The sequence below is a fragment of the Argiope bruennichi genome, chromosome 6, assembly GCF_947563725.1.
Source record: "Argiope bruennichi chromosome 6, qqArgBrue1.1, whole genome shotgun sequence".
Taxonomy (NCBI): Eukaryota; Metazoa; Arthropoda; class Arachnida; order Araneae; family Araneidae; genus Argiope; species Argiope bruennichi.
Window position 1 is genome coordinate 63,910,685 of NC_079156.1, and position 22,155 is coordinate 63,932,839.

At 29.4% G+C, this 22,155-nt stretch overlaps 1 protein-coding gene across 2 annotated transcripts in view; it reads right to left on the reverse strand.

Annotated features, from left to right (window-relative positions):
• The window catches only part of LOC129971542 (mpv17-like protein), a 36,226-nt gene that overhangs the window by 8,934 nt on the left and 5,137 nt on the right, over positions 1–22,155 (reverse strand). Inside the window, exons 1-2 of one of the 2 annotated variants that reach the window (XM_056085410.1) lie at positions 16,759–17,209; positions 7,277–7,347 (exon numbers count right to left, since the gene is read on the reverse strand). In XM_056085410.1, coding sequence (XP_055941385.1) covers positions 7,277–7,347; positions 16,759–17,089 — 402 coding nt within the window. In that variant the 5' untranslated portion in view covers positions 17,090–17,209. Of the gene's footprint in view, positions 1–7,276; positions 7,348–16,758; positions 17,210–22,155 lie in introns of those variants that run through there. The other variant, XM_056085411.1, reaches the window with a different exon arrangement.

Consider the following 22,155-nt stretch of genomic DNA (forward strand, 5'->3'; position numbering starts at 1 on the left):
TGACTTTCAGGATTCCAACCTCAGTTTTCACCCTAGACTATCATGCAGATCACTCCGGATGCCTAGGAAAGACGGGGGTAACTGTAACGCTAATAACTAAGAATTAAAATTTCCAAGTTCTGAGTACTTAACTGTTTAAAATTTAAATCTATTTAGTAGTTTTTAATGTTGTCACTGTTTAATTTTTTGGAACATTTAATTCTAATTCCAAACACATTTGGAACTTTTTTAATCTACTGCAAACAATGGTATTTAGAACTTTCTTGGCTGTTTCGGGACATTTGGTCACCTTGAGGAAATTCACTGCTTTATTTTTGATTTATGCAAAGCATGCTTTCATTTTTATGAGTATAAATGCACTTTTATTATTCATGAGACGTTTTCTAATCATCGAATAAATATTTAAAACCATAAAAATCATGCATGCAGATTATTTGTGCTTCATATTTCATTATCTTATCCATTTAATTAAAACGGTTATTATGCAAAACAAAAATATCAATTTTCAATTACAATCTCGAAGACTGCAATCCTTTCATAAGATGTTTTCAAATCGTGATTTTGTTTTGCCCGTTATTCAAGCCCTAGAAACCATTTATCACCTGTAGAATAACAGAAGACAAATTAAGTAACTTTTAACTAACTGAAAAACAAAGAAAATCCATAACAGTGCTGGATTCATCTTTCACTTTCATATTAGATGATGCATACTGATTAGATGATCCGTTTATCTAAATCACAAAACAAAAAAAAGACGAATCTTAAACATTCAGTAGCTGCTGTGATTATCGCTTCAAGCCATTAATTAGATTTTATAAAGTTATACGCATTAGAGTGTAAAATTGGAGAGTGTTTTGTACGTATTAAAAATGAATGCTGGTATCTATCACTTCTCCAGTTCAAAATCCTTTCAAAGTCACAGTCACGGTGGTCTGAAGGTCATGGATTCTCAGTAAAGGTCGATGGTAATGAACTATTAAGCCAAAGCAATCAGATAAGGCGCTTCAGGTAATTAGAAGCAGGTGATAGGGTCGTCTTCGTGGCACCCAGCCTCTAATGTATAGTCTTAACGCTTTTTCAAAATTGGTTGCTGATTGTTATAATACACAGTCAATAATAAAGTCACCTAGAACTATTTTGGAAATAAAAGTATTTAATGAAGTTATTCAAATGGCACCAGTTTTATGAAAACATCATATACTTTCTCGAGTACCAAGAATACGAAGAAAAGCAATCGAATAATCAAAATGGTTCGATCTCCAAATTTTAGTTTCTAGACCTCTAATAGTTTGAAAAATGCACATGAATACATCACATCTAAAAACATGATCATTCATAAGTGAAAAAATCTAGAAAATCGGCAAACGTTATTTGTATCAAAATCTAAATTTCTATCAAATTTTGAACGAAATCGAAATGGCTGTTCATTTGAATGTGAACACAATAATTAAATACAGGGTGATGATAGGCCCGATTTTTTTTCTGTTATAAATGTCCAATATGTGACCCTCTTGTTACGTTGCATATGTCCAATCTGTAATCCAATTCGTTGCAATCATTTTGTAGCATTTTGTTTTGTCTGTTATCTTTGACATGACCCCACACAAAAAAAAAAAAATCATTGAGACAAGACATTGTTTATGTACCACCAATGCCGAAAACACTGCCAGAACTTAAAAAGCGTATTTGTGCAGCATTCGGAACCACTGACAGAGTAATGTCACAAAATGGTTGTGACGAACTGGATTACAGATTCGACGTATGCCGTGTAACAAGCGAGTCACACGTCGAAAATTTATAACTGAAAAAAACTTGGTATATTTCTCTTTAAATTCATGTACCATTTATTGCAATATGTACAATAGTTTCAAAAATAAGATTTTTTAAAATCAGGTCCATCATTTGTACTCATCCTGTATATATATGCATATTTTAGCGGATGCATGACCAAAAAAGAAGAAACTTTTGAAATTTCAGAACTTTGCTTTATTTCATCCCGAAAGGCATAATTTATGTACAAGAATAAGTGGTAAGAAATACATCAGTCTACATGTCGACACAAGAGTAAAAGAGAACGAAATTTCCCCTTCAGTGGTTTTTACAATGAGATTTAGATAGGGATTTTTTTTTTGACACGTGTCGATTTAGGATAGGGAAGTTTAGGTATCTTTAAAAGAATGTGCTAAGCTCTAAAGAATTTTGCCCCTTCACTCGAAGCATGAAGAAATGCTGAATTTACAGTTTTATGGAGCGCGTGTAGGATTAATTAAATAAAAAGTGGGAATTGGATCAGGAAATAAGAGAACATTTTAGAATGAAGTTAATATGGATTAAATTAAAATAAAAATTTGGAAATTAATTAGGATTTAAATTAGATTAAGATATATAATTACACATATATATTCAAACTAAATCGAGGAAATTTGGCGTATGATTTCATAATCAAAATTTTAATCAATATCAATTATTGGATATAATCAAAGGATGATGCATAAGATGCATATTAGAATCTCCTTACTATAAGTTGAAGCGAAAGACAACAGTGGAAGTACGCAAGAAAGATGAAGGGAAAACATTCCTACTGATTTTATTTGCTTCCCTTTATCAAGAGATATGAAATTTGAAGTATGATAAAAAGAAAAAAGTAACGAAACGATGCAAAGAAACACAATGCAAAATGAGAAAGGAAGTTTTTTTTAAATAAAAAGTTTTTGTGTGGGAACACTACATACTAATGGGAAGTAAATCCATGCATTATAGAATTATGCAAAACAAGAAGAGAAGAAAGAGAATGCGTCTTAGTTTAAGAGCCACTTCATTCCACCCCCCTCAATTCCCCTTCATCTTCTGTGTGAGCGAATGCCCTTCGAGATTTTCGATGCAATCGGGTTTGAATAAGAATTAAATAAAGCAGAGTCCCACATGAAGAATCACTACAATGCAAATACCCAAGGACGCAATTACCGAAAGTGTTTGCACTGGCAAAAGCAAACAGAAGATTCATCCTTGACAGTCGCTCACCAAATATTATTGTAATTTCTTTTTATTTCAATTTTGATTATCGATTTGTCCAGTAATATATGTAAGAGTGGTTTTAAAAAATTAAATGTTTCGGTACTATATGCATCACTGTAAAAATGAAATTATCTCTATTGTCAACTCAAAATTGTTCTGTTATATCCCTTAAGTTCGACTTACATCAAAACTAGACACCATAAATGATTAATTTAAAAAAAAAACGAGGACATGAACATATTTATAAAAAAAAATCTTCAACATGAGTCAATATAATGTAGGGGGAAAACACTATCGCACAATTAAAATTGAACAGTTGATCATTTAAAGAAAAAAGTTGCCAACAGCGCTCCTTAACAAATGAGCTAAGACTGCCCATCTATCGCTTTTTCATTTCAATGTATTCCGTGCTTTTTTTTTTTCTTCTTTGCAATACAATATATTTCGCAAAAAAATGAGAGTGGAAATGTCTAAATGTTCCTTGAAGTCAGTTACCTCAGAAAATACTGTCTTTCAAAATCAAAGTAAAATGGAGAAAAAAAAAAAATTAATGGAAGAACATTTCACAGTTTTTTTTCCAGTTGTATGTCATGTAATGCAATTTATTTCCCTTTCCTTTTTCTTATTTATTAAAATCTTTCCTACAACTGTATTTAACCGGATAAACCCGATGCTCGAGTTACAGATGAAGGAGTGATTTTAGGTGTGTGTGCGCCATGTACCAGCATGAATTGTAGTGGGCGCTTTGTTTAAGATATCAATTTGATTATCATGTTTCACAAATTTTTATGATAACTTGATTGACCTGATGTTCCATATGTGAACATAAGATGATTAAGAAAATGGTTGCAAATATTTAAATTATTGAACAATATTGTTCGACTTTTATGAAAGCATCAAAAACATTTTGTTCGAAAATTTCTCACTTACATGAAGAATGATGAAATCTCTACAGAAAAGTAAGTGCCGTTGATAGAATTGAGATTGAATTAACATTTTCCTTTTATGTTGAGCTTACATTAACTTGAAACTTGCGTTTTTTTTTTTTTTTTTGGTATAACTGTTATTATAGTGGAACTATTATTATTTTATTATTAGGGCATTGTTACTATTGTTATTATATTTTTTTAATTAAATATTTCCAAAAAAGCGAGTGGCCTTTATGTTACTTATGTTGATGTGGTTTGGTGACTATTGCTCAGCTTGAGACATTTGGCGCGTTTTCCTGGAGTGTTTAGAATTTATGTCGGTTCCCGATTTCCGGTGTCGACACATGTCGCTTGTGTCTTTCTGCTAGGTGGAGTTGTTCTGTGATGATGTCATCTAGTACCCCATTTGTCCTTTGGCTTGGTGGGTATTTGTTTATCCTTATCCTTACATTAATTTGAAGACCAATGGTAATGAAGACCGAAATTAATAAACTAAATTTTGAAAATATCAATTTTAATTTGCATTTAAAATAAAGCCATCAGTGAGCAACGGCACCGTTTAGTCCCAAACGTCTTATTCCCGGCCGATTAAGTTTTTTTTTTTTTGTTTTTGTTTTTATTGACCCTCAAGTCTCTCCCGAAAATTTCAAAACCCAAGTCCATATTCTTACGTATTCCCCATCCAAATATTTTTCTGTATCTGCCCCAGATCTGGAGGGCGTTTGAGCACAATCACTTGTATATCATTGGTTGTGTGGCTTAAGTCCGCCCGAGAAAAGGTCATGAACTGCCTGACGGGGGAAGGGGAAGGAGCAGTCAGTCGTGCCCAGCTGTGTGAGGGGGAGTGAGGTAATTTATTTATTTATTTACAGAAAAGCATACTGCAGTGAAATATCCTTTTAGAGAGAGCTATAAATAGGCAAAGAAAAAAAACTACAGCGAGTAAGTTAAAACGAGACAAAAATGATAAAAATTAGGCAAATAAATATGAAATTTAAAACAAAAACACATTATCACAAAAACAAAATACGCACAATGATCATTATATAAAAAGACCATTTCCAAAGTTACAAAAAATCAAAACACACCACCAAATCCCTTAAAAAACACCAGGAATTCACCCAAGTCCAAAGAATAAAGTGTCCAAAATTGTTGAAGTTTTGTAAACGTTTATGTACTAAAAAAGAAAATACGTTGTCCCAAAAATATCAAAACTTACCGTTAAAAAAATTTGGACATGAGAGTAAAAAATCAAAATAAACACAAGTAAAATAAAACACATCATGCATTCAGAAGTTGCACGCATTTCGATTTAAAAGCTGCAGACATATTAAAAATAGTAAATTCAACAGATATAAAAAAAAAATTTATAAAATTCGTATAAAGATATTTTATACAATGAAATCCAGAAAATACTTCTTAGAATGAATTATAACATCTCAAAGTTTTTTGCAGGTACAATAAAATTTATAGTGCTCAATATATCACTACAGTCGACCAAACCAGTAACAACTTTAAAATAAGAGAAAAGAATGTATCTGCCAGAATACAAACTAATAGTATATTACAAATCCAGAATCCTCTAGAATACAAACTAATAGTATATGCCAAAAATATTACATAGATATGAAAAAGATATATCTAATAAATAAAATCCATTTTTCTAATAGAGCAAATATTGCAAGAAGTTGATATGTATTCGCTCAATAATTTCAATGGCTTTCGTAAATTTTCGCTAGATCTGTATTTAATTTCTTTTTGGATAACCCATTGCTTTAATAGAATTTTAAAATATTGTCAAAATCTGTTAAAAAAATATTCCACCCTCTTCCCACATGAAAAAAGTTTGCCTTAAATCCCCTAATTTTGTTTCTTTAATTAAATATATTATGAATTTAATTTAAACTCAAACAAAGAAATCGAATCAGTCAGATCAAATTAGTACAAATCTTTGAATTCAATTACAAAAACATGTGTTAATTCTGTATTTCAATAATTTTTTCAAACAATAATTTAAAAATTTTTACAGCATTCAACAGAAGGATTTTACTTATAAGAATATTAGAGTATATATGATATTATTTAAACATGAAAAATGCATTTAAATTCAATATTTACAAAAAAAATAGTGCCGTTTTACGTCTTTTTCCAGATGCCCAATAATATATGTCATATCACAAAAAAAATGACTTTTCAATTACAATAATTAAATGTAATATTATAACAACTACCAAAAAAAACCACGATATTTTTTGTCTAAAAATTTTGGGATTCACGATACCAAAGCTCAATATTCAAATATGAATGTGTGCAGAATAACGCAGAATAATCTCATAATGTTTCCAGAAAAATGAAGGAAAAAAAAAAGTGTAATATAGAAAAATCGAAAAAAAAAAAAATAAATAAATAAATCTTTCGGGGAAAAAAAAAATTCCTCACGAAATATTTTATTTTATTCCGACGGCTTGGGTTGGGGGGGGGAGCACATAATCCTTCCAGGAAACACACACTGGCCCAACTACTGTGTAAAGTTTTTGAAAATACGTCGTTTAATTATTGGCAAAAGAATCGGTGTCTTTTCTTTTTTCTTTTCTTTTAATACTCTACAACCTTAAAAATTCTTACAGAATGTGAAATAAGAAGTCATATATAAATAATAATTATAACGAACAATCTGAAAAAAATTCCATATGTGAATAATCTTTAATAGAGATACGCATGTAAATTTAAAAGTTATTGTTATAAATGGTTTACATTTTATTTACAAACAAATATTTACGACTAACGCGTATAATCTTATTGATTTAAATATATAAATACAATAAATTCACGTAAATAAAAAAATAAAAACAGAAAAGCTTTTTTTTTTTTGCACAAACAAAGAAATTACAATTGATTACAAATTTAATTAAAAGTGAATTTGGGAGAGAAAAAGCGCTGAAAAATATATTGGCGTTTGGGATTTTGGAAAACGTCACGCCATCTGGTGCACTTAAAAAGATTTAATTTAACAAGTGCAAATGTTTTCGATTTGTCAAATTAAAATTCTATTTGAGCGCATGAATAGAAAGAAATCAATGCAATTTTGATTAAAACACCATTTAATTAATTTTAAAATGCCGAATTTCACTAAACTTAGAACAAATACTTTTAAAAAAATCCAAACTTAATGATTGAATAGTTGTGCTGCCATCTATAAGAGAATAAACAAAACGAAGAAAGGAAGAAAAGGTACTTAAATAAAAATAGCCGAAAACGTTGAATTTCGGACGCATGCACACATTGAATATAATTTTTTATATTAAAATTATGATTTTGTGTAAAGGGCTTACCTTGTAAGTCGACCAAAATTTGGCTTTGAGTTCAGCGAACACATCTTCTTTTCCTTCTAGAACGCCCATACCTAAATGAGTTAAAAATATATATATATATTAGATTATAAAAAAATTTTTAATTTGAAAGTGAAAATAATACATGAAAAAAATGTAGAAAAATTTTGGATTTGGTTATCTAACAACTAAAAAGGTTATAGATAAAAATGATTTCTATAAAAAATTCCCACCTCTTTTAAATTTTTTCTTCTTTTTTTTTAAAGATATTTACTTGATGTTCCATAGTAAAAATTCGACGACAGAAAAAAAAAGATAAAAAAGCCGCAGAAGACATACGCGAGCAAAGCTGCAGCGGAGTCGCTTAAGCTCCTTATGGTGCTTATGAAATCGAAAAGGATGCTTATAATCTTCAAAATTTGGGATAAACTTCCATCATCTCAAATTTTGAAGATTTTTTTTTTCTTTGAGGCTCAGAACAGATGCAAGCATTCAGTAAAAAGACACTAGCACCTCCCCATCTTTCCTCCTGATTTGTGGTTTATGCTACAGTGCACTTTGATACCTTTCAACACAATTTTAATTTTGAATAATTTAATATCAATAAAAATATTAAATAAATATTTGACTTGATAAAGGTAAGTTCTTAATAAATTTAAAAAACTAAAAATAAACAATTATTCATTTTCACTAAGTTTTTTTAAAAATCAAATTTAAAAAAATCCCTGTAACGGTAAACAATTGTAATAGTATTTCCAACAGTCCCTGTTTTCTTTATGAAAATCAAAGCAACTAACTATAAATGAACATTTAAAAAAAAATCTTGAAACTGTATGGTTAAAATACATGTACGAGTGGAAATGTTATTTCCACGTATGTTTACGAAGAAAGATTTATAGTATAAAATGTTTATAAACTTTTATTTACCATTAATTATCTTTTTTTTTTCGAATATATTTATTTATTTTGTCGCACGACAAAAATTTTCCTAAAATACAAACATTATAAACCTCGTTTCTAGCATATCAGGAATTAAATTTTCGGCAATACTTTCTATTTTTTAAAAACCATATAACAAAAATAATCGGTAATATTACAATGCACACGTAGTCTCAGAAATGGATTAAAAATCAGTATTTTGCATCAGTAAGAACAGAGACAAGTGTTTTTCAATGAATTTTGCATTGTACAGTTAATATGTTTAAATATCAGATGAAAAATTAAATTCATTAATGAATGACAGTAAATGAATGAAATAATGACAGTAAAAAACAACTGCATGAATCAACATTTGTTTAAAATATTTCACTGAAATTTACCCGAATAATAACTATTAAAAATCAAAATAATGCTTAAAATAGTTAATAGTTATTTTATTTAACTTTATTTATCTTTATGAGAGTTTCAATTTCTGAACTATTTCGTGGTGGGGTCTTTTCCAGATGAAAATGGGATTTGAACATTTTTTTTTTTTTTTTTTTTCCTCTCGCTAGACATATTTTTAACAAATTGACACTTTATACACTTTAAAAAGATATTCGAATAAAAAAAACTTACAAAAGTCATGAGATGGATAAAAGCAATAATTAAAATTGTCATATAATCGTGAATAAAAGGAATTAGTTTTATATTATCACAACAACATTAATTCCCCCATATGATTTGTTACATTTAAACAAAACCTAAAGAAAAATCCTGTTTTCAAATCTCCAGTTATGTCATTTATGCCAAAAATAAATAACCATTGCTTTCTAAATGTATCAATCAATTCATGCAGGAAGCAGAATGAAAGATTTCATATTCATGTGTGGTCAAGATATGTGAACGCTTGCGGTGCTGCATTCCATTTTAATCTCTCTGAATCTTCTCACAAACTTTCTATTTGCATAAAGTAGAGTAAAACAGTTTGGAACTGACAAGTTTACGGATCTCGAAAAACAGATGAGTATCGATAAGATTGATCATTAGGAATTTAAGTTCAATAATACATAAACAAGACTGGCGCCTTACAGCTGCAAAAAAATATGAAACTGTCCACATCAACATCTCATAAATCAATGCAAATTCAACGTTCCAACTTGTAAAACCAGTTATAAGCTGTTTTTTTTATCTATTTATTTTGCTTTCATTTATCCAAATTAATGATCTAATATAAGTTATATGTTTCAAAATAAGATTATAAGCAAATTACAATGTCAATGACAATGAAAATAATGACTGTCAATGACAATGAGGTGATAATTTTTTAGTATTCGTAAAATATTCGAACTATATTGACAATTTTCACCACACTCAAAGATTCTTGAAAAAAGAATTCAATATAGAGAATTTTTAATATACAGAAATACATATTTATTAATTTTTCATCATTTTTCTGAAATAAAAAATTATACACAACTATATATGTAATTAATTGTTAAGCTTAATTAAAACTTAAAAGAATTACACGAACAAAGAAGCAAAATGACACTTTAAAAGATATTCGAATAAAAAATATTATTCAACATTATTAATATCAAACTTATTGGAATTCAGTTTTCTGTCGTGTATATTTTTTATTTATTTATTTATTTTAAGTTTTCTTTTAAAGAACAATACTCATTATAGGAAATCTCAAACAGAACTAAATTCATTTAAAAGTCTCGTTCCAAATTAAGAAAAGAATTGGCAAAACAGATGGTAAGAATAATATATGACATATCCAAGTGTTTATTGCTTTGAACAAGATTTATGGTCTTCCGATAATTTCTAATGCACAAAGAACAAGGTAAAAAAAATCCATTTAATTTATGTAATCCATTTAATTTATGTTCTTCCTAAAAATAATTGCTTTTTGACTGCATTAATTTTATATAATTTTTTTATATTTAAACTCGATATATAGAACTTGTTTCAATATATAGAAAAAATTACATAAAATTTACAAAACTGCAAGTGAACTAGATTTATATTTAGTACCTCATATTTTCGAAACTACATCCGAACAAAAGGAAAAGAGAGTTAAGAATGCTTTAATTGTAAAAAAAAAAAATTATAAAGAAATCAATTAAAAAATGAGCTATTTCTGGCACAATAAAAGTTTAGAATCAAATTTATCGTTTGCACATTTATTCCAGTCAGAATTTTAAACTTTTCCTTCTAGTAACGCAATTGCAATTAGAAAAGGTTAGAATTCGTGAAACTTATCTCTTTTATCTTAGTTTAAATTATCTTATTTTTTATTTTCTGTCTCGTTTCTGTTTAGTTATTCTGTGTTGTAGGTAATAAAATTATTTGCAAACTACTCAACTACACTACAAACTATTCGTATATGTGCGTGTTCATATACACACATCATTCGCGTAACAATTATACTAGAAAAGAAAAGTTAATCAGTTCTTTTCTTGCAAAACATGGTTTTTATTTTACGATCAGTACAAAATAAACGCAGAAATAATCCTCCGTATCTGAATCTTTTCAAATACTTCTATGATGGTTCGATAAATTGCCAAATAAAATGCACAAGTTTCCAAAATAAATATTTAAAAAAATTAAAAAATAAACGTTGAGGGAAAGTATTTTTAGAAAATAAAATATATTTTGCAATAACAGCATGATTAATAACTGATTATTTTTGTAATCACTACAGACCCTTATAAGTTTATTTTAATCCACAGCAAACTTTTTTTTTTTTTTTTTTGCATTTCCTAATTTGCGAGGAAATATTTTCATGGGATAATTTTCATCTGCAAAAACTTTTATAGTGACTCAATTACTGGAACAACGAAGTGTTCAAGCCGTTGTTGTGTTCACCGATACTTTCTTGCATATTCTGTAATAAATGATCTTTTGTGGTATTAACAACGTGTCATTGGCGAACAATAATTACGAACCGGCCCTTTTTTTTCGACTAATTGCTGAGATGTGGTTAATACACAAGTGCCAAAAAAAACCTGAATTTTCAACTTTTTTTCCTGCTAACTGAAACCAAAATTTGATACAGAATTACGACAGCAGTCACAAAAGCACATGCAAAATTTCATAAATTTAAGTTAATTGCGCTTTGGAGTTATAGCATTTACATTCTTGAGAAGGCAAAGACCAGCAAATGATCAATCCTTTGACCGATGCAGTCCAAAATTTTACAAGATTCTATACTTCAAATGATAAAACTATGATCAAAGTTTCATTTATCTAAGGCGTTATGTGTTTGAATAATCGATTTTATATGCATTCAAAAGAACAGATCTACAGACATTTATAAATTTGGTTCCAAATTTGATGCATATCCATACTTTAGATGCTAAAAATGCATATCAGATTTTAATCTATCTAGCTCTTTTCGTTTTGTAATCATCGTGTTAACTTATATTAGAACAACTGAACAAATAGAATCTTTTCATACAATGTCGTTCAAAATTTGATAGAAAACTACTAAATGAAGTATGTAAAACATCTATCAAATTTAATCACTCTAGCATTAAGAAACTTTTAGAGTTATCGTTCCAAATATAATTCCAAATAAAATGTTTTTCTGCTCCAGGGAAATTTCAACGTAGAGATTCGTCATTTTTTTAGGTTTGCAATTATTTGACGAGAGTAAAAATAGAAAAAACAATGAGAAAAAAGGAAAATCGAAGTTAAAAATAATATTCCAAACTCAATGAAATTCCGAAATTTCTTTTATTTCTAATAACATCTTTAAAAGTTACATCCTACTAAAAGTTAACAGAAGGATTTCCAGCTCATAAAAATAATAAGTATGGATAAACTCGGAATGGTAGATCATATTTAATGTTCCCTTCCCGTGAAACTTAAAACAAAAAGTTTGCGAATTCTGCAAGACAGCATTTAACATTATAAAGCAATAATGAAATTAATAAGTATATTTTTTTCCGGTATACAAGCAATCCAGCTGATTTTTAATTATAAGCATTTTGAATCTTTTTTCGAGAAAGAATAAACAGTTTTGTACTGCTATTACAAATTAATTTAAATATTAACTACAACTATTTTAATATATACCTGATGAACTCTGATCCAGATCATTTCAACACCAAGTTCAGCAGCTTTTTCTTTTATATACAATATAATTTTTTTATTTTACCAACGGAAGAATCTACGGTCATTAATGCCGATCTCGAATCAGTAATTATTTTGCCCCTTTTATAGTGTACATATGCGACAAACTCCTGAACATTTCTGATTGCCACCACTTCTGCCAAAGACAGTTGCATTGTCATTCAACCTAAATTTTCCAGATTCTTTTTCTTGTTCATTTTCGTGCCATACAAATACACAACCCACCCCCTTTTTGATTCATCTACATAGTATATACTATTACTTTTAGCCATAACTTCCACAATGTAGGTGGTGCATAATCAAAGTTGCACCTATTGTCTGAATATTCTACATTCTCTGCTTTCTAATTAATTTAGCCATTTCCGTTTCTCTTTTAATAATTATCGACAGGGGGTCAACCACTGAGAATTTGAAGTGTGTGGATGCCGTGCTATAGCTTTAGTTATAGCAAGTAACGGAATAAGTTTAAGCTGTTGAAGTTTATTTATTTGCCTGACTTTTCCAGTACACCAAATAACAGACCCAAAAGAGAATAATTATTATTAGAGAAAAAAACTATTCTCTTTTGGGTCTGTTATTTGGTGTACTGGAAAAGTCAGGCAAATAAATAAACTTCAACAGCTTAAACGTATTCCGTTACTTGCTATAACTAAAGCTATAGCACGGCATCCACACACTTCAAATTCTCAGTGGTTGACCCCCTGTCGATAATTATTAAAAGAGAAACGGAAATGGCTAAATTAATTAGAAAGCAGAGAATGTAGAATATTCAGACAATAGGTGCAACTTTGATTATGCACCTATTGTCTGAATATTCACTGAGAATTTGAAGTGTGTGGATGCCGTGCTATAGCTTTAGTTATAGCAAGTAACGGAATAAGTTTAAGCTGTTGAAGTTTATTTATTTGCGTGACTTTTCCAGTACACCAAATAACAGACCCAAAAGAGAATAATTTTTTTCAAGTACATTTTCATATATTTCTTTTGTTGTAAAGGGAGTAAGATATATTTATTGCAATGAGATAGCCTCTTATAGAAAAAAATATATAAATAAACCCTACACACGGACTGACTTTAAAATTTCTACAGCAAATATTTTTTTTAACAGATAATAATAGAAAGATAATAGTATCGTAAAGAATCAGACATGAACATGTATCTTGTTCAGGTAAGATACACATTTTTTAAGTAGATAGATGAAGTAAAAAACGTTTGCCGAATAAGTCGCTACATCTACTTTTTCTTTTTTCTTTTTACAAATGTTTGTGCAGACGAAAAAAGTTCAGTAAGAAGTCATAACAGCTGTTAAATGAAACAAATTCTATGTTACTGTTTTATAATACTTTTGCGTTTTTCTAATTATATTTTTACATGCGTGAGGAAAAAATCGAAAATTCGAATAAAAGATTACTTAAGAAATGGATTTATTTTAAAATTGTAATCAACGTTAAAAAAGAATTTATATTAGAAGCGTGGATAAATTGAATTTATTACATATTATAAATTATTAATTTATTATATATTTTCGTTTGCAAGAGAGAATTTGGGGAAAGAATTAACATAAATTTTATTTAATAAAAAGAAAATTAGATTTTTCATATAAGCATTCTATATCAACTCCAAGCCAACAAAATAATTTCAGTTTATGCAAACAATTTTTAGAATATTTGAAATAAACGTATTATTTCTTACTTGGAGGTTAGATACAGTGGCTCAAAAAATTGAGAGTACACCTTACTTTTACTTCATAAATCCGACTTTCAATATAAATAACACATTAACGGGAAGTGCAAACATGATTTTATTTTTACACATAACAAATGGTTTAATTTAGAGTAAAAATAAAGAAAAATCAACGAAAAATTTCTAAATTGAAAATTTTCAGAAGCATTTTAAATAAACATACGCAGAATTTTGCCTCAAAAAATTGAGAATACACCAATGAAACTTTTGTAATATCACGCATAGAAATAAAGTGTCACTATTAAATTGCATGTCTTTTGGCTCTTATAATGGCCTCTAAACGTCATGGTACCGATTCAACCAATTTTTGCTGGTATTTGAAGATATTTTACCTCATTCTTCTTGCACCACTTGTTTTAAATGGGTTTTGTTTCTAATTTTGTGTCTTTGAACCCCTTTTTTGGGTATGGCCCACCAATATTCAATGGCATTGATATCGGGGTACTGTGGTGGTGTGTGTAACTGCTATTTACAATGAAAAAGACACCATATTTTGAAGTTACGTGTATTCTGTTTGGGGTCGTTGTCTTACTGGAAAATGAAATTTCCATCTAAACCCAAATTTTTAGCCCTTTCCTTTAGATTTCTGCGAAGTATATCCAAGTAAACCGTATCATTTATAATGCCATCTATAAAAATTAAATTTCCTACCCCGAATGAAGCCATGTAACCTCAAATCATCACGGAGTCACCTTCATGTTTAACTGTAGGAGTAAATTTTTTGGATACAAAGCAGTATTAGGCTTTCTCCATACAGTAAGATGGTTGTCACTGCCAAAAATGTTGAGGTTTCTTTCATCACTAAATATAGATTTCTTCCAAAGGTTATTGGTCTTCAATTGATGAGTTTTTGCAAACAACAAATGCTTTTTCTGAATTTGCAAGCTGGTGAAAGATTTCTCTCTAACAATGCTACTTTTATATCCAGCTTGTTTAATGGCATTTAGCACAGTTTCAGCACTTACACTTCTGCCTATGATTTGAAAAGTTTCTGCAACAAGTTTCTGCATATGGTAGCAGCAATCTAAAGGAAAGTGTTAAAAATTTGGGTTTAGATGGAAATTCCATTTTCTAGCAGGACAACGACCCCAAACAGAATGCACGTAACGTCAAAATATGATGTCTTTTTCATTGTAAGCAACAGTTATACACACCACCACAGTACCCCATCATCATCATTGAATATTCGTGGGCCATATCCGAAAAAGGGGTTCAAAAATACAAAATTAGAAACAAAACCCATTTAAAACAAGTGGTGCAAGAAGAATGGGGTAAAATATCTTCAGATACCACCACAAATTGGTCGAATCGGTACCATGACGTTTAGAGACCATTATAAGAGCCAAAAGACATGCAATTTAATAGTGACACTTTGTTTCTATGCGTGATATTGCAAAAATGTCATTGGTGTATTCTCAATTTTTTGAGGCAAAATTCTGCGTATGTTTATTTAAAATGCTTCTGCAAATTTTCAATTTAGAAATTTTTCGTTGATTTTTCTTTATTTTTACTCCAAATTAAACCATTTGTTATGTGTAAAAATAAAAACAAGTTTACACTTCCCGTTAATGTGTTATTTATATTGAAAGTCGCATTTATCAAGTAAACGTAAGGTGTACTCTTAATTTTTTGAGCCACTGTATGTGTCATTAATGTTGATTTTTGATATCATGCAACTCCACCATTTAAAGAAAACTTTCAAAATATTAATAATTATAATATAAAAGAATGGTATTCAAAGAAATTCTAATAAATATTTTTTTTTAATTCAGCTAAACATTTCATTCGTTAGTTATTACAAATTAAAATAGTTGAAAAGTTACTTTTATTGTATTGCAAATGCTTTTGAGAAATCTGTACTAAAATTAGTCAATTATCAAACGGTATTGTTGATTTCTTACCAAGTGAAATAATTTTTCATTTTGTTAATTTCAAATAATGGGAGTCGATAAAATAATGAACAATGATATTTAAGCGGATACATTTCACTTAATAATTAAATATAGTATATTAATACATTCAGTGATTAATAAATAAACCAATAAGTTGAAAATATAAAAAAAGACTAATTTCTTAGAACAAAAACACTAAATACCGTCATAAGAGAGGATATTTTTGGAAATTAGATGCCACTTTTAGCATTTGAAATTTTACAATTAAATGAACTAATAGCAAAACACAAAGTACATAAAAATCTCAACGAATAAACTATTTTCCTAATTAAATCTATAAATTCAAAATCTTGCAGTTTTGCAATCAGAATTGTAAGATTGAATCATTGTAATTGAACACCTGTTTTTGTGTAACGTCTTCAATAAGTTTAAATTAGATTTGTATAATTTATTGAAGATTTGCTGCTTTAATCTATCCCTATTTGAAAAAAAAATGAATTTACTCTTCTTTCCTATAATATCAATATCTAAAGACTCTCGAATTCAGAAAATCTAATCGCTTTAAAGAAATGTTATGTTAAAAATCTACAAATTATCAGAATTTAAATGATTTTCTTGATCATATTTAAAATTCAGAAAATTTTGTTACTTTAAAAACAAAAATTGGAAACCGATAAATCAAATTTAAAAAATATATATGACTTTTCTGTTAATTTTTTTAAATAAAAAAAATTATCTTGCACTTTCTCAGCTAATTTCCTACATAAAAATGATTATTTTCAAACTTACCAGTAAAAAATATGGTGATGGTAGTTGGCGAGCACATTAGTAGGTCAGATGCTACTTTCATTATTACAGTCCTCTTAGTTACTGCGGGTAATGCATAATCCAAACATTTGTAGAAATTGAATAAAAAAGGCGCAATACCTGCCGTTCCGATGAGGGCAAACCTGCCAACACTGCTCAAATCTATAGATTTTTGTTTCGAATTTATAATTCTAACAGTCTGTTGAGCGACTTCAGCACTAACGCACATAGTCCCATACGATGCAACGTTCATTAAAAATGGGTGCTTTTTAAACAAAAGTTTTATTTTATTTAATATTCTAACCGCACCCATCTTTCAAATTTTTAATAAATACCAAGCAAGCTCAGCACAGTTAAAGTTCCAAAGACAACTGATCACAGCAATAGAGCAGACGATATTCTGAATGACAACGAAAACAAGAACGGAATCGATGATTCATCATCCAATTCATCTTCCGACTGTTTTATTGCTTATTTCATCATTTACGAGTGGCGTAAAATCGTAAATAAAGGAATGCTGGTTGGATGAAAATTGACATTCAGTTTGCTTATTTGAGCGGAAATACATAAGTAAGATAGCGAAAGTTATCAATAAAAGAGCTCGGAGAAAATGAAGAGATTCAATATTGTTCAATGGTGATATTCTTTAACATAAACATAATATAATATAAACAATGTATTGATATTAAATGTTTTGAATAAAAAAGTAATTTATTATTTATCGATATATGTATAAGCTTTAATAAAATGTCATAATATAGCATTTTAAAAATTAACATCCTGTATTTTTTGCTGACCTGTTTTTTATTTTTATTATTATTATTATTCAAAGTTTTCATCTTTCTAAATATCCGTTCAACCATATTATCTCAACAGAAAAGAATTTTCTTGTGTCGTATTTATTTTTGTTGTTGTTGTTGTTCTTTTTTTTTTTTTTTTTCAATTTACAGGAGAATAATATAAGCCAACATCTTAAGTTATTTTTTTATTATATTAAAAAATATGGTCATCATTTTCCATAGGTTAAGTTATAGTTATTACCTATTTGGCAATGGTTAAGCCTATTTTCGCATAAGACTTAATTTTATTTGAGGCCTATTTCTATTACCTCTGAGTGAATAATTTTTAGTCAGTTCTATCCAAAGAATTTCCAATAACATTTCACTTTATTGATTAGCAGTTCATTAATTAATTATTGTGCAGCAGTAAAAACGTGCGTTGGAGCAGTCTGACACGTTCGTTATTCGTATTATTCGTTCATTGTTGCCCAAGCAGCAAGAGTGGTGGTCAAATGATAGGCCAATGGTCACAACAATCGGGTATTGACATTATAAAGAGCGATTTCTGTGCCACCTATGTTAATGGTTTATATATATAGATAACATTATAAAACAATTTTTAAATTTTTAAATACGCCTCTTGTATATGATTTAAATTAAAAATATAGAAAAAAAATTGGACTAAAAAATTTCGTTTCTCGTTTCATTCTGTCAATGCCCAGTAAAATTATTTATTTATTTTGCAAACTCATCCATTTCTTCAACATGAAATTAGAAAAAGAATTTATTTACTAATAGACAATTTCGTTTTCTTTCCTTATAGTCAGTTTAATTTTTTCATTCTAAAATTTACAGTTTTCTAAACACAAACCGAAATCCTCTAAATTTTGCTTTCTTTCATAAATTATTTCTAAATTCATCTGCGGAAAAATTAACAAAAAAAAATTCTTGCCAAGATTTTCAGAAAGGAACGCTCTGAAAAAAAAATTAGAGTAAGATTAGAACGATTTTTATTCACACCACTTATCTTTATTTCCACACTAAAAACCAATAATAAAAGCTAGCGTTTATATGCGTGGCTTATCAAGAGATCAGCAACTAAAATTTGCGACAGTAAAATGAAATAGCTACTTTGGCTGTAACCTTTGGATTTATCTAACAAAGCTCTTTGTACTAGGTAAAAACCTTTGAGCTTTCCCTTTGGACTATAAAATATTTTGTTCATTCAGAAAGTAAGTTTCAAAAAGTAGTAAGAACAGAAGATAAAACACAGTTCATTGAACATACATAGAGAGAGATCATACACAGATACAGAAGAGAGGACATAAGACACTGTCATATATTTCTTACATATACAGAACATAAGAAGAAAACAGCACATAATTAATTACTTCGAAACATTTACTGAAACACATATGGCATTTTTTCACGCTTCTCGAGATAAGAATCACTATCATATAATGAGACAATTTTTTTTTTTTTTTTTTTTTGCACTAAAGTAAGAAGAATCCGTTGCCTGGGAAAAGAGTTCAGTATGTGACATCTATCTGTACATCTTCGTTTTTGAGAGCAAGATCGTGACTATAGATGTGATAATCAAACACCTCCCAACGGAACTTCTGCAACAGTTGTTATATGCACAGATCGTACGAGGGCGAGCGTCGTTGTGGAGCAACACCGATGGCTATTATCTGTTCTAGCACTTGAAAAGATTTCTAATCGAGCAGCAGTTCCCCAGCGATGACGACGTACAGCAGCCGTCACACACTAGTTCTCCTCTCTGGTGGATTTTTTTCGACAGTTTGATATACAGAAATTTGTCAATAAGACTAATTTCCAAGATATAATATTGTTACTAAGAAAATAGTGCTCGACCAGAGATTTTTTGTTGTTGTCCCATAAAAACGCTTAACTTCATACGGTACTGTACATATAACTGCAATAATAGTTCTGCTGGAATTGTTTGATTCTTTGCCATTGTGCCTAGTGTCTCGATCTTGACGAAGACGTGCAGACAGTTGTCACACACAGGCTCTCTTCTCAGGTGACAGTTGTTTTCGACAGTGGTATACAGAAATTTGTCAGTGAGACTAATTTCCAAGAGATTACGTCCTTGTCACTAAGAAAACGGTGCTCAACCAGGGATCTTTTTTCAAGTGCTAGAACAAATGGTAGCCAGTAATATTGCTCCATGACAACGTTTGCCTTTGTACGGCACTGCGCCTACAACTGCTGCAATAGTTCTGCTGGGATTGTATGAATGACCATTCTGCGTAGAGTCCCGCTCTTGATCCCGCTAATGAAGATGTGCAGTCAGTTGTAGTTGTCTTCTCTCAGATGTCGGATTTCGTAGACATTTGCATAGAGAAATTGAATTCACTGTATGACATGTGTTTCAATTTCTGTAGTTCTTTTAATATAGTTGAAAGAGTGCCTTATCTGTTTTTATAAATGTTTCCATGTAATTAAATATATTTTGTGTCGCTTTACGACTTCTTGAAAACTTATTTTCTGGATGAATCAATTAAAAAGTGTGGGGCATTTAAGCATGGCACGAAAGAAGTGGTCAAGTTTTTGTAGCTTCGTAAAGACCAGAAGAGCAAGAAGGTGTCATGGAGGCCAAACTTTACTTGATTTATGGCATTTTTAAAGCCGAATACGATACGGGGGAGAAAAAAATAAAATAATTCTCAGAGAGCTAATTATATTTGCAAAGTCACAGACGACAAAAATGATATCATGATCCAGGCGCCAATTATTCACACCACACTCATAAATTTTTGAACTCCAAAATGGAACATTCTGTGATCAATTATAACTCAAGTTATTAATAGAAAAAAACGTCCGTAATATGTAACCCACATGTATTATTAACCATAATGAATCTCATTTTGAAAAACTAAAAATTATTATACTTTTGTTTAAAAAAAAAAGTAAAAGTTTTTTTGTTTTTTTTAAATACCGGATAAAGACAAAAATTAGGTCTGTCGCGCCTAATCAAAAAGCTCAGTGACTTCAATTATGAAGAATTCTTAATGACATAGAAGAAAACGGACTTGAATCTATCTAGATTCTTATTAATATAACATCAATTTCTAATTTAATTATTTGTGATTGCAGCTGCAGTTGTTACTCTGTGACCAAATTGTATTATCTTTTTCTCAAGAAGCACAAATGTTCATTAATTTCCTCAGTAAAATATCCTTTGAATAAATCCTTTGAATTTTCCCTTTCTCTAAGCAGACATCCTTTGAATAAATTCCTTTTGGAGTGCAGATAGAGACGGATTTAGGCATGCTAAACAGCACATAAGATGAGATTTGCTTTTAATCGATTTAGTGTCACATTTCCACACATCTTTATACTTAGCATCATGTTAATTATTGATTTTAGCTATTTTTTTTATTTAAGTAACTTTACAAAAATGTATATATATATATATATATATATATATATATATATATATATATATATATATATATATATATATATATATATATATATATATATATATATATATATATATATATATATATATATATATATATATATATATATATATATATATATATATATAATTTAGTTTCATTTATTGATAGGCGATATCCACTATCAGTTAAATAAATTCTCGCTGCTTTTAAATTACTGTAATGAAAAACAATAAAAGCTGTGTATGATACTATCTGTAATGATACTTTCCTTTAGCCCGAGTGGAATTCTTTTTTATACAATTCAATGCATTTTGAATCTTCGCGCAGCGATAATCAATTTTTAACTGACTTATCTACAAACATAATTTTTCATCTTTAGAAAACTGATAAAAACATATAATCATTTTTTTTCTATATCTCATATTCCAGACAGCACATCATCTTCAACGCTAGATAACGAAAGAATAATATTTGCCTCCGTGTCCAGGTGTTGATTCTTTCGTAATTTGATCCATTTGCAATAAGAGAATCAAGGGAGGCGCGTGTATGTAATGATTGGAATGGACACAGGTGTTTGTTATCCACGGAATGTACAACACACCAACTAAAGACTAGCACTTTGAACTGACCATATTGTTTTTTGCAGTTGTGTGTGTGTGTGTGTGTGTGTGTGTGTGTGTGTGTGTGTGTGTGTGTGTGTGTGTGTGTGTGTGTGTGTGTGTGTGTGTGTGTGTGTGTGTGTGTGTGTGTGTGTGTGTGTGTTAAAAAGATGAGCCAGCGTAAAACGAGGATCTGCAAGTATATCTTTTCGGCTTATATTTGCAGAAAAAAATAAATATCATTCCAGGAACTGATCAAGGCATCAAGAGAGCTGATGTTGCCATAAAGATATTTCGCACTCGATAATAGCTACATTTAAATATTGAAGATACTGAAGAAAGAACCAAATGAATAGCAATTTAAAAAAATTTTAAGGTGTTGTAAATGATGATTGACTGACAAATGATCGACAAATTTTGTTCCAAATTTGATACATATCTACATTTTAGATACTAACATTGTTAATCCATCAAATTCCCTTCGTTTTCGAATTATCATGTAAACTTATATTCGGTCAGTCGGACAGACAGACTTCTTCTTAATGGATGTCATTCAACATTTGGTAGAAA